Here is a 14425-nt window from a genome sequence, read left to right as displayed (position 1 = left end):
GAGAGCTGCTAAGGTAGGAGCTGCTGATGTGGGAACCTCGAGTACAAGAGCCTTTGGATCAGGAACTCTGGTTATAAGTCGCTCAAGTGTCCAAGGTCTGTCGATGTCCACCAGCTTATCGAGGTCTTCGTCCTCGTCGAGCTCGCCTCCATTCTCATCAGGATCTTGGTAGTCCTTTAGGGTGTCGTCATTGAACGTGTTCGTTCCTCCCAATGAGTCATCCTCATTAGAGATCTAGTACTCAAAGTTGTTAGTCTTGCATCATGACTCTGGGATCCACTGATTCAAATGACACCTTCAGTTGAGCTTCCCATTTGAATAACTAGTAGTTGAACTATACATCCTCAGGGTTGTCCTTGGTGGTGATGTGAGAGGGTCCCTCCTTAGTGGGTAAAGGTGGTGGGAAGATTCCAGTGCTTATGCGACTTAGCCTTTGATGCTCTTCCTAGCATCAAACGGGTATGTGCCATCTAGAAACAAAGCCATACTATATCACCTTAGTTTCCATTTGGTAAAAGTAGCATAAGAAGTTTTGGGTATAGAGGAAAGACCAAGGTTAGAGTAAAATAAGGTTTTTTGATAGCCAGTTCTACTCTAGGCTCGTGTCCGGTAGCTAGCAAGGCTCTGATACCACTTCTGTCACACTCGGTTTTAAGGACAAAACCGACTATCCATTATACATGTAATAGGATCGAGAATAACATGTACAATGACGTCATACATTGGATTATACTAAAACATAGTACTTTGTTATAACAAAAGTATTTATTACATCACCATGACATTATATTAATCCACTAGTAGTCCATCTGCAGCCAACTATGCAAAGGTTGGAAGAAATGTGTTTAAATCTAGACGTTGGACCCTAACTAACATGGGTATTAAACCGGAACAGTACCCATCTAACGGCTAACCCTATTGCTTGATCGGAGAGATTGCAGACCCTATGTTGTTATTGTCCAGTGGAGGGTGTCGGGCTAGTCTGATAGTCCTAATTTCTCTTTAGTTGGTTCTTGAATAACATCAAATCTAAATGCATTAGTCCGATGGATGAAAAAATGGAGGCATCAGACTGGATGGGTACTGTTCACTAGAGTAGTCCCACTGTCAAACAACATGTGTGACTGGGAATAGGAACATCAGACCATATGCTTTGGTTCAATGGTGGTCATCAGACCAGTCCGATGATTAGTGGTTGCTCTTAGGTTTGTTTTAGAAGAGCGTCAGACCTTAAGTGGTTTGATCCAACAGTCATCAAACTTGAGATGCTAGACTATAATGTCATATAGTCCTTTGGTGACAATGGTAACATTTAAATGGCTAGTACATGTGACAACATCATAGGGCATCAAACTCGAGCGATCTGATCCGATGTTAGGGCATCGAATGGTCTTACGACCCACAATCAGCATTATGTTGGTTTCAACGACTAGATGGCCCTTTGGATCTTATAAATAGAGGTTGCGAGGCCTTATGGAGTACATCCTAGATTCCTAACATGATATATCTCTATTAAGCCAAAAAAATATCTCCCACTCATATCTACTGATAATGTTTGATCCAAAATGGTATTGAGAGTGATCACTAGTGATTTGCATAGAGAGATTTCATCTAGTGGTACTAGTGACCATAATGAGTTGTAGGATTCTTGTTACTCTTGGTGGTTGATGCCACCTAGATGGCTTGGAGGCAGCGAAGATCGTTGAGCAGCCTTGGTGATTGTTGCGAGAGCTTAGATCAACATTTTTAAGGGGTTCTTATTGTCATCTCCATGGGAGATTTGCAAAGACCAACTCTAGTGATATTGTGGCTTGTTGAAGTACCGGCTCGTTGCAGAAATTAATCCCATGAATCACCTAGTGTACGCTTGCCACAACACGGATATAGGATGCCAGCAAGCAATCGAACCTTGGGGATAAATATTGTGCCATCATTTGCCCCATGTGGTTTGCACTCCATACTATCCTTACTATTATAAATACTTGTTTTTAATATTTTGTATTTATATTTTTAAGAACATAGCTTGTGTACTCATATGTATTCCTTACAAGATATTAGTTTGTTTAGGGAAATATTCTTGCATAAAATAGAGCAAGTAATCGCTTCTGTATATCTTTTTTTAATTAGCTCTAGTTGTAATTATTAGTTGTGTAAGAAATTTTTATAGGCTATTCACCTATCTCTATCCATCTTCTGCATGTCAATAGGCTCGCAGCATCGCCCATGCCCCACCCGCCACTACCACATCAGCCTCGCCCTTGTCAGCCACCGCCATAGTCACCCTTGCCCTTATTCTCCTTTGTGACACCCACCTTATGCGTCCATCGACATATTCCCCAATACCTACTGTGACTGTCATCCCCAGGTTCCTAACGCCAAGACAAGGGTGGTCGGTGCCAATTCTACCTCGTACCACAAGATCTCGATGAGGGGCAGATTTGATAACACTTGATACATCTTGGCTTGAGCAAAGCTGACATGGCTTGGCTCCAAGGGGAGTGAATAGAGCTCGACAAAGTTGGAAGTTGACTATTTTTTTCTAATACTAGGTATGCATGCTCGGTCTATCACCTGGATAACCGTGAGAGGAGAGTCAATGCCTCGACTGTACATACAGGAATAGCATGGTGTTGACAATTCACGTCGAGTCATCGACGCCTGTTGCCTCAACTAAAAGAAGTCTCTCAAATTTGAAATTTTTGAAAAAATATTTGAGATCAACTATGTCAAGAAAGATTAAATGGCTTAGCTACATATTCTATCGAGAAGGATATATCAAAAAATATTGATTTGAACATTGTCGTCATAAATTTTGCTTCAACAAATGCTCAATGGAGTTGTTTGTTTTTTAGAGGCGTTAGAACAATATGTAATCTAAAATAATATAATTTTATTCTTATCTAAGGTATTCGTACTCCATTTTTTTGCTTTTAAAATTTCTATTTATTTTAATACAATTACTAGGTATATGCACGTGCGTTGCCACGAGAGTTAAAAATAGTATAAAACATAGATATAGAAGATATACAACATATGATTTGTTATATTTGTTCTTGTTTCTTATCTATGTAAGATCTAAGAGATTGGATTTCATTTATTTCACTTACCTTGGGGGTAGCTGCAGTCGGTTGAACCGAAGCCAGATCAGTCGTCCGCTACCAGACGACCTTGTGATTCCTGTCCACCTTGAAGTTGTGCAAGAATTTTGCTTGCGCTTCTTTGATCAGCTGCTCCTTGTGTTCCTCGAACTCCTGCTGATCTTTAGCCGACAGAGTCTCCATAGTCGACTTGATGATGTTGCTGGGAGAGACATCTGAAGTATCCTCTCAACCGGCCATTGAGGGTCGATTTGATAGATCTTCATGCGATGTCCCCAGCGGAGTCACCAAAAAAGTGTGTTGGCGTCGATCTGGCGCCAATCACTGTGAGGTGTACCAGTGGCGATGCTCTCTACGACAGCGCAGACGGTCCGCGGCCTAGAGCCAAACGGTCCGCGACCTGGCGCAGAGATGGGTCTTCCCTGCGGTGAAGCCAGACGGTCTGCGCCTGGTGGCCGGACGGTCCGCACGTGCGCAGGAGCGGCGGTATTCGCCAACAGCACCTGGATCTCGCTTCCGGGAGGTACCCCGTAAGGGAGAAGAGATTCTAGGTTTTATCTTGGGATCGGCAAGCCACCAAAGACTCCTCCAGACGACGTAGAGTCGAAGAGAGGTGAAGAAGGCTACGTTACTGTCTACTCCTAGGGCAAAAGTAAAGGAACAGAAGATATATTGATTTTGATTCGATTGTTGGTGTTTTAATCGGACGTACCCCTACAAATATATAGGAGGTTTGGACGCGTTCCTAGGCATCCTCCAACAACTCTCACGAGTTTAGAGGGATAAAGATGCATGAAGATAGGAGTTAATCCGCCTGATCCGATCTAATCGTGGACTGTCTGTGCCTAAGGATGGACCGTCCGTAGGCCAGACCGTCTGTCTGGTCATGGTAATGCCACAAATGATGCTCAACAATACCTACACTCACCATACCTGATGTGTATAACAAATGACCTAATAAAATATCCATGGTATCAAAATTTGGCATACACATGCTCTAATACAATTTTTACCCATTATGTATTGGGCTTCTGATACCCATTGCCATTTGTCTTGGTAGTCGCTCTGCCTGTCTCGGTGCAGGCTCAGGCTAGGCATGCCTACCGCTTTGTTTGAGCTATGCTACAGAGGGTTTTGTGTCTATTCGATCATAGGTCTAGAGCCAGAGAGATGCAGAGCAAGGCACACAATTAGGTGCTTTGGTCACGGGAGCTAAATTTTAGCCCCATTACATCAATTGTTTACTACTTACTGGTTTAAATGTAGTCTAATTACAAAATTAATTACACAAATAATGAATAAACGGTGTATCTATTAATTCTAATTAGTTTATAATTCGATCATGTGGCTACACTAAAACCAAATACCGAGCGCAGCGGACGCGCTTGCCACAAGGCACTTGACGCCAGATCCAACCGTGCTTTTACTGTAAAAGAGGTATGTCAACTAAATTCAAATTGTGTCATTAGTCTAGCAAACTCAACTAGAAAGGTAAATATACAAATGTAAACTTAATTAGAAAAGTTAAGATAGAAATGTAAACTTTCATCGATTTAGGCCTCGTTCGAATGCACTAGAGCTAACAGTTAGTTGGCTAAAAAAATATTAGTAGAATTAGCTAACTAATAAATAGTTGGCTAACTATTAACTAATTTTAGCTATAGCTAATGGATAGTTGAGTGTGTAGCTAATAGTTAGCTGAACTATTAGCTTAGGAGTGTTTAGATGTCTAGTTAAACTATTAGTTGGATTATTTCGTGTCTCCAGTTTTTTTAAGTCGTCTTCAGCTAATTTTAGTAGCTAACTATTAACTCTATTATATTCAAGGATACTTTAGTTATGTTTACCGCAGTGGCATCAGCATGCTAGCACATATAATAACACTTATCTATCTATGTAAGCTATATCCATATCAACAAGCCACGTGTCCATATCATCCACTACAAGCGGATACAATTGAAAGTCGCCTAAAGGGGGTGAATAGACGAAACCTGAAAATTATAAACTTTGAACACGCACTTCACCCGGGGTTAGGGTTAGAAATAAATAATATTTAATTAGGAGTGCGGAAGATAGTTCTTGCTATGAGTTGCTCAATCAATACGAATAACTTTGGGAGCGAACTCAAAACAATGTGAGCAAGAGAACCTTAGAGAGAGAGGAGAGGGGAGAAACAAATCGAATGGTGAAGATCAACACAAGTGGACACGATGATTTGTTTCCCGAGGTTCGGTTCCAAGAAACCTACTTCCCGTTGAGGAGGCCATAAAGGTCGGGTCTATTTCAACCCTTTCCTCTCTCAATCGGTCACTTTGACCGGTCGAGTGCTTCTTCTTAATCTCACGGATCACTAAGTCTCCGCAAGGATCACCACACAATTAGGTGTCTCTTGCTAGCTTTACAAATCACTTGGAAAGATTAGAGAGAGATGAAGAAAGCAACCAAGCAACAAGAGCAACAAAAGAACACAAATCACTCTCTCTCTCAAGTCACTAAACACTTTTGATCACTTGACTTGATTATGGAACTTGGAGAGGATCAAATGGCTTTGAATGTGTCTTTTGGTGTGTATTCTTTGCTCTTGTATTGAATGAAGAGAGTGAGATGCTTGGATGGCTTGAATGCTGGTGGTTGGGGGATATTTATAGCCCCAACCACTATTCTAGTCATTGGCTGACTGCTCTGTCGATGGGCACACCTCACTCCACTGTTCACTGTCCGGTGAGTGCCACGTCAGCCGACCGTTGAGGTTTGGAGTTGTTGGCCGTTGAAAACTTCTGTCCTTTTGGTGCACCCGACAGTTTGGTGTGATCTGACATTGCAGACTGTCTTCTGACCTCTGACGGTCAGACTGCGGAGCAGTCGACCGTTGGCGAAGTTGACCGTTTCTCCGTGGTATCACCGGAGAGTCCAGTGATTTTTAGTGGACGAGCGCTGAGAAAACCCGAGAGCAGCCGGTTCACGGAGGGCTCCAGCCAGCGCACCGGACACTGTCTGGTGCGTCACTGGCTGCAGCAAGTCTGATTTGCTCCAAACTTGTAGAATTGCCCCCAAGATCAATTTCTTTATATGTGTATGTGAACTTTATGCACCTGAAAAAATATCAACTAGGCAAACTAGCTAGTGCACATGGTTTGCGATGAACGTTAAACACCAAAATCGATTATAGAAAATGTTGAAACCATTTCCCTTTTAACAATTAATGACACTTATCTATTTATTAAGTTATATCAGCACCAACATGCCACATGCCCGCATTATCCACTAAGATGCAAATTTCACATCGGCATACTCTCTGCCTACTAAAATTCAACCGTGATATCAAGTGCGCCGTTTATACTAACATTAATTTGTAATGGTTTGTCAATACGTCGTATAATTACACTCTTAAATCATATGTAATTCCCACTAAGCGCGCAGGCACACGATATGATTCTAGCTCTCTTAGGACTTGTTCGGTTACAAGGTATGGAATCACATCATAGATTTAATCTAGGTTTAGATTAGATAAATCCATACCTCACATCAATCCATGCTAATGTAGAGCTGAATTTGTGTAAACGAATAAGACCTTAATGATGAACACTAACATGAAATTATCTAGTGCTATCATTCTCTGCTCAAAATATCACGTCCTCTTACAGATAGAGCACCAGATTCGGCCTGTAACCTGTTACAACGGCCATACAGACGTTAGTTCAATGCCCAGACAACCAGTGTCCGAAATCATCTTCAGATGCAACTGACGTGTCATTGCTTGGACTCATCATCGTCATCCGAACCGTGATCGTCATCAGAAGACTCCACTCTGTTAGGTTCATCACCACCGTTATTACCCGTTTTAGCTCTCTTCTCTTTCTTACGCTGCTTCTTCTTTTGCCGTTTCAGGCGCTTCTTGGCTGTCCGCTCCTCAGCTGCTTTCATCCTCTCCTCCCTCCGCAGTTCGAACTCAGCCATCTTCTTTCTCTTCTGGTAGTCAGCATCCATTCGAGCTAGCCGGTCCTGCTCTCTCCTCCTCATTTGCCGATACTGTAAAACGAAGAGTGCTTACATAGTTACAGATCAGAATATTTTCATACTAATTATCATGCCTCAAAACACTAAATGAGTAATTTATTAAATTGGAATATCAATCTAGAATCATATTACAAGATTCAATAAACAAGATTGTTTGGAATACATGTGTAAAGAATTTTCTAGAGTACGACATGGCTGTAAGTTTAATGATTCCTGATACGTAACTTAGGAGTTAGGAGTACATGATTTATGAACCATGACATTATTTAGCATATGCCAATATGACCATGACATTACTCAGCATATGCCAATACGACCATGAGGTTATTCAGCATCTAACAGAAAAGTTGTTTTAGAATTCCTGTTGGTTAAGTCTTTTTACCTGTGACCATTAATAATGTATAAAACAAAACACACATTCATCAGTAACATAAGATTGATGTTACTATATCCATCATGAAAGTGCTTCCATACTATTGAATTATTTTTGTTCAAATTACCATCCTTTTAGAAATTGCTAGTCGAAGTGTCAACATTGTGGACAGTGTCCATATGTCATAAACAAATTATAGTCTATACAAGACCAGCGAAAGTACTACAAATTCAATTCAACAACACATAATCACAATAAAACTTTTGTTCAATGGTAAAGATGTTATATATGTTAGAATATAATACGAGTGAATTGCTCATCTCTTTCTATCGGTTTAAGTTTGGGCTGAACTAATTGGCGCATGCAAATTAATATGATATCAGAGCCAAAGGTCTCGAGTTTGAATCTTGGTTAGCGCAATTAAATAAAATAAGAGGTGGCAGAGGAATTTTGACAATTTTTTCAATGGTGAGAATGAGACTATGGACACCCAATTGGATGACTCCTTTGATGATTTAAATTGATGCTTTATACGTAGGATCCAAGAATTAGAGGTCAAAAAAGCTTTAAATAGGATGGAAGGGGGCAAGGCGATGGGCCCGGATGGTATCCCAATAGAGATGTGAAAATGCCTTGGGGATATTGCTATCGTTTAGCTAAGCAAGTTGTTCGACCATATTTTTCGATCAAACAAGATGATCGATGAGTGGAGTATATTAGTACCAATCTTCAAGAACAAGGGAGATATTCAAAGTTGTACCAACTATCGAGGGATTAAGCTCATGAGCCACACTATGAAGCTATGGGAGAGAGTTAGTGAGCATCGACTGAGAGAAATGACGTATATCATCATGAACCAATTTGGATTCATGTTTAGAAGGTCAACCATGAAAGCAATTTTCTTAATAAAACAGGTCATTGAGCGATATAAGGAGCAGAAGAAGGACTTGCACATGGTTTTTATCGACTTGGAAAAGACCTATGATAAAATACCTAGGAATCTCATGTGGTGGGCATTGGATAAGCATAAAGTCCCAACAGAATATGTTACGCTCATCAAGGACATGTATGACAAGTTTGTGACTAGCGTACGAACAACTGATGGTGATACAAATGTTTTCCCGATTAATATAGGACTACATCAAGGTTCAGCTTTGAGCCCTTATCTATTTGACTTAGTGATAGATGAGGTCACGATAGATATACAAGGAGATATCCCTTGGTGTATGCTTTTCGCTGACGATGTAGTTCTAGTAGATGAAAGTCGGGAAGGAGTAAATGTGTGTTCTCTGTGTGTGGGTTGGCATCAGGCATCACTGTTGGGTTGTCGGCCCATTAGGGTTAGGGTCGTTAAAATTGAATTTCATTCTAATAATAACAATTTAGGCAAAGATCAATTAAGCTAATATGATTTTATGTGAAATATATTTGTATAATGTTATTAGCAATATGTGGGAGATATTTATGTGCTACATTTTTACTAAAGATGAGTAAGGCGAAGAGTGTTTTATAAGTTATAGAGTAGAAACATATTATGTTGATAGATAAAATCATTTCCCATACTCCACCTCATTAATTTGATATAGGCTTATATCTAAGCTTTGGAAAGTGGTGGAATGTCAAATTCCAAGCCAAATAGACTACTTTATTAAGAAAATTGCAATTCCTCCAAAATGAATAGATTCAAACGGCCCGTAAGTCAAATTACTCTTTGGCCAAATTTATAGGAAAATGCGCCAATATCATCAAATTAGTTTCATTACATTCTCCATGAAAAATGATTTGATAGCATTTATTTGAACTTGTATATGCTAATATTTTTTTCTAAACCAATGTGAACTATAATTTGAGGGAGTGCCTATTTAAAATACTGGAAGCTACCCACCAACGAGTACATTCATATATGGAAGGTACCAAGGTTTTATGTTGAATAAAGCTGACAACAGATGCTCAATCAAAACCTCATACAATAGCAGGTTTGCATTCAATGGATAGCAGTCCAGTCACACTACAACAATCATGTGAACCAAGAATTGACACATACTCTACATGGATCATTCATCATTGCTTGTAATATTAGCTAAAATATTATTTTTGAATAGATTTTGGTACTGTAGACAAAAAACTCTGTTAATCATTCAAGAATCATCAGGACCCTTCTTTTGAAAGACATATATCAAACAGATAATCTGTGCTACTTTAACGACCAACATATGCAGCTATCTCGTCTTATGAAACGAAAGCGCAAATCTCTGTTTTCACAGGAAAAGAAAAGAGAACATGTGGAGCTAGTTGTCAACAGCAAGGCTTCAACATTTTGACAGGATGTTTTTGCTCAAAGTAAAGCTAAATACAGCATCAGTTATGATAGAACATTTAAGCATTAATTGATCAGAAGCATTTAGTCCTTTCCATACAAAAGCGAGTTCAAAGCATATATTTTTGGAGCTATAAACAGCAAAACCTTACTGAAATTAGCAAATTATAGTAACCACAATCGTCCTCACAATGTTACAGACATACAGTATATACAACCAAGGGAGATTGCTATGTTTTTTCCTGAGAAAATAGCAGCTTGAGGCCCAGATGAACGACTAGTTGGTTAATTCAATTACTGTAACTTAACTCATTTCATGACCCAAATATACAGGAAATGCCCTTAATGCTCATAGCACATGTGGAATTACAAAATCATTTCCAGGAGGAATTATAGATGTAGTCTTCTGTTTACCTTGACACTAATATTAATTAATTCTATTCAGGTTCAAAATTTACAGGAAATAGCTGTAAGCACAAAGCACCGTGAAAACACTAAATCTTTTCCAGGTGAAATTCTAGTCTTGTGGATATTTTGACATATTAAAACTTGAAAAGGCAAACCGAGTGTCCACAAGTATCCACCTTGCCTTTCATCTAATCATTTTCCCAATCAACCTTGGTTATTCCTCCCAGAACAAAAACACATTTTTATCAGCATTATAAGGCCCAACTGATTGGTCCAATGATTGAAGTCAAAATACGACATTCTCTTCATTTTTCATAGTAATGCTGAATATATACCCTTATAATTAGACAACCTAGTGACCTACAATCTTTAGAATCAGGGGAAAAAGTAAAGCCATGTTATATGAGCATAGCCATGCATGTAAAGCATCAGTATTTTTCAACATCCCAACAACATGATTGTAAGTCTTTACTGCCTAGGTATTTGCTGAGATTGAATTTTGTAACAAAAGGGTTAAGTAGTTTAATCAGCTAATTTTAAGTGAGGGTAAATAAAATCAACATTTTTCATTCCTAGCAATATAATTCATCCGGGTGTTAATTGACAAATAAATCACATCATAGCTTCTATAAAGCAAGGGATGATTACTGCAACCGAAAAAAAATCAAATGGAACAAGCAAATTTTTCATCAAACCAAGATCTTCACAGGAAGTCCAAACTGGTGTATCCACACACATATGAACGGAGAGAAGGGGAGTACCTGGTGGAAATCACCAGAGCCAGAGCCAGCAGAGGACCCTGATGTGTTACTGACACGCACAGGGACATTCTCCATGATGCGCCTGAGCTTCACCTCCAGGTCTTCCTCATCCTCTCGTAGTTTTACACCTCCTGATCTCTTACCTGCAAGATCCACCACAACCAGCCCCTTCTCACTGTCACCACCAGAAGCCTTTCCTGGTGGTGCTATAGGGACTAGCTGCTGCATGTTGCTATCGCTGTTGGGAGCTGACATTGCGGGATGAAACCCTGCTTGTCTTCCAAGTTGCCTGCACATGAATAAATGATAATGGATATGAATTTTAGTGTTTATATACACATTCAGATTTCAGACTTCAAGTTGCTATGGCAGTGGGGAGGAGCTGGTTGTAGTGGAAACTCATGTCGTTTTCATCAATACAAAGTACACAAACACCGCTATTAACCATGGTTAGCCTATATTTCAGTCTCTAATGCTCCTCTGAACAAAATCTATACCCATTTACATCAAAACCCCGTTAGCTGGTCACCATGTTGCAAAAACCAAATGATATTTGAAGCATCATTTTATCAAGAAATCTGCAAGCACTGAAAAGTTCATAGCAGTAATGACAGGTTGCTTTAGGAGTATTCAGATTGCTACATTAAGTTAACGCGAAATTAAGAGTATGCAGAAACATTACTTGTTTTGTGAACCAATCAAAGAAGTTAGGCCCATGCTGCCCACGGCTATTCTTCCACACATTCAACCTCAGCTCATGGAGCTGATTGGGTTTTGGCCTAGACAAACTAATTGCAAAACCAACCAACCAGTGTTTTCTATCAAATCATTAGAGGGAGCCAGTGTACATCCACACTCATTCTGCCATGGCCTTATTTTTAGAATGATGAGTGATTTTAGATACACAGTAATTTAACACAGATATCAATCAAATATTAGTGCTATCAGCTACATGTTTATGAAACAGCCCAATACACAGATCATATATTCGAGGTACACAAAAAGGGAAATAAACAGCATTCGACTAGTTCACTGGATCAATGGTATAAGGCATATTAACTGTAATGAAAAATCTAGCCACTAGATTATAAGTAGAACTTGATGTACTTAGGCATTATAGTTTCCAAAACCTCTGAACACACGAACCGAATTATATAAAGTAATAAAGGGAAGAACAGAATGCACGTACTATATTATATTTAATGAACCAGTCAGAGCCAAATCCGTTCCACTTTAGTAGTGTCCAAATCTATTGTTCAACTATAATTTCCTAAATAGACAGCAAATGTCTACGAGTTGAACGCATTCCTCACATAGCTCGTGCACTGAACACTTGTCCTTGTCTCCAAATTCATTTATCATACAGACAAGGGCACAGAGCACACAGTGCAGAGCCAGGATTTTAACCTTGGGTATTCCCACTCCCACAGAAGGGGAAAAAACGAATCTATAGGTTCTAAACTTCTAGTTGCAAATTGCATCTGCATAAACAACAGAACAAGTGAACAACGCACCTTGTAAATCGCTAATGTAAATCCCCAATTCCTCTGTCGTCTGTACTCAGCCGCAGAACGCCAGAACCGTTGCGGAGCGCGGACCTGCCGACCTGGTCACCTGGAGTCCTGGGCTGGACCTGACCGGATGGCCGCCCCCCGCCTCCCACCGCGCCGAGCCGCCGCCCTTGCAGCCCAGGCGCGGAGACGAGGCCGCGCCCGTGCTGCCGTGCAGCTTTCCGCGCGCGCCGCCGGCGTTTACGTTAGGGAGCCGTCGCGGCTCACCGCGAAGGCGTCCGTGACTGTGAGGTGGGCCGTGGGCGACGAGAGGAAGGGTGTCGGGTGGCCTCCCAGAAACCCAAAATTTGTCGCCTGGGATTGTTATCTGGGCCACGCAGCTCCAGTGAAGGCACAATCAAACAGGCCTAAGGACCTTTTTTTCCTACTGGTGGGCTATAACGAATGAAATACAACACAATATTGAATTCTATACTTAGCAAATGCGTTCGCTAAATAGAACTCCATTAATAAATACTAGTTGGTTAACTATGCGTTTCGACGGCTCACAAAATAATCATGTAAATTATCCACCAAAAAGATCTCAAGATTTTTTATTAATTGTCTCCGTTCTTCGCATAATGTTTTTTATTAACGCACATGTACCATAGGCAGCAAATTAGAAACCCCCATATCTCTCGCCTTCCCCACTTCCAAGGTTTCGTAGAGCACGAGTGGAAAGGAAGAGGCGGGCATACCTGTTTATTGCCGGAGAAGGACACGACAAAGACCTGGGCATCTAGAGGCGACAAAGGTAGTATACTGCTAGATATATAGGGAGAGAGCACGCAAGCGGAGAAAGAAGCCAAGCCGGAGCAGCTCCAAACCGAGAGGTACCCGCACCAGGCGTCAGTTCGAGAAGGGCGAGAGAATGCGAGTATCTTGTCAGCCCTGAATCCGCCGAAGTGACACAACACCACCACCAACTCTGTAGCATATGTCGATTGCTGCCACGCTACGGAACTTAGTTGTCCAATATCTCAGACCTGGACTCCTCGTCGCCAAGATAACCTAAGTGTGGCAGGCGCCACCATATCCTCCTCGACGACACACACGGAAAAAGGTTAGGAGCATGACCAACTCGCCCCGTACCCGCGTCGATGATCATCGGTCGGCTCGCGACTGCGACCGTGGGCGGGGGCAGCAGGTTGGGGAGGAAGAACAGGACGAAGGCCAGGAAGACGAACGGGACGTCCGACGACGGCGAAAACGATGGTGTGTGTATGATGTGAAACATCCTCGTGGACATGCAATAGCCACTGCGCAAGTCAGTGTCGGGGCTGGTGTCGGACGAATACGGGGAGGAAACACCTGCTCCTACGCCCTCTGCCGAGAATGGGGTGGCGCGGAGGTGAAGGCATGAGGGGAGAGAGAAAAGAAGTAGAATGGCGAACAGGTGGTGGCAACTGAGGCGAGGATCGTCATTATCGTGCGGATGTATAGATGGCCAAATGGGCCATGTCTGGCGAGCCGTCCCAAGGTACGACCCATTTAATAGTGTCTGGGCCAACCCGTCACGAGCGTCGTGCGGTGCTTAGGCCGTAACCTCGGCCCGTAGTGCTAGCCCGGCCCGATACAATTATTTTTTTGTTTTACAAAAAATCATATATACATATATACAATTTATATTCAATATTATAAATATTTGAGCATAGTGTTCTACTGGTTAGACAGCTTTGTCCATTGTATCCCACCCTTTTCCATCAGTGTGTGGGTTAAAACCTCACCTCCTTCACCGATTTTTAACATTTTACGCTGAATTGATTTGGAAAAAAATATAGGTCTTTTTTTGTAAAAATATGACGCAGGACGACCGTTGAAACTGGTGCTTTAAGTATAGTAGAGAATAGTACAATGCTCAAGTGTTGGGTACAACAATTATATTGATGATAGACTCTTTC

At 41.1% G+C, this 14425-nt stretch overlaps 1 protein-coding gene across 1 annotated transcript; it reads right to left on the bottom strand.

Moving 5' to 3' along the window:
* Positions 1–6500: 6500 nt before the first annotated feature.
* On the bottom strand, positions 6501–12807 carry LOC100283616 (uncharacterized). The gene is made up of 3 exons (NM_001156517.2): positions 12489–12807; positions 10975–11263; positions 6501–7127 (listed from the first exon to the last, which is right to left on the bottom strand). The coding sequence occupies exons 2-3, from the start codon at positions 11227–11229 to the stop codon at positions 6849–6851; spliced, it is 534 nt and encodes a 177-aa protein (NP_001149989.1). The 5' UTR covers positions 11230–11263; positions 12489–12807; the 3' UTR covers positions 6501–6848.
* Between the last annotated feature and the right edge of the window lie 1618 nt (positions 12808–14425).

The sequence above is a fragment of the Zea mays genome, chromosome 1, assembly GCF_902167145.1.
Source record: "Zea mays cultivar B73 chromosome 1, Zm-B73-REFERENCE-NAM-5.0, whole genome shotgun sequence".
Taxonomy (NCBI): domain Eukaryota; kingdom Viridiplantae; phylum Streptophyta; class Magnoliopsida; order Poales; family Poaceae; genus Zea; species Zea mays.
Note: the sequence above shows the minus strand (reverse complement) of the source record. Positions and strands in the feature narration are given on the sequence as shown.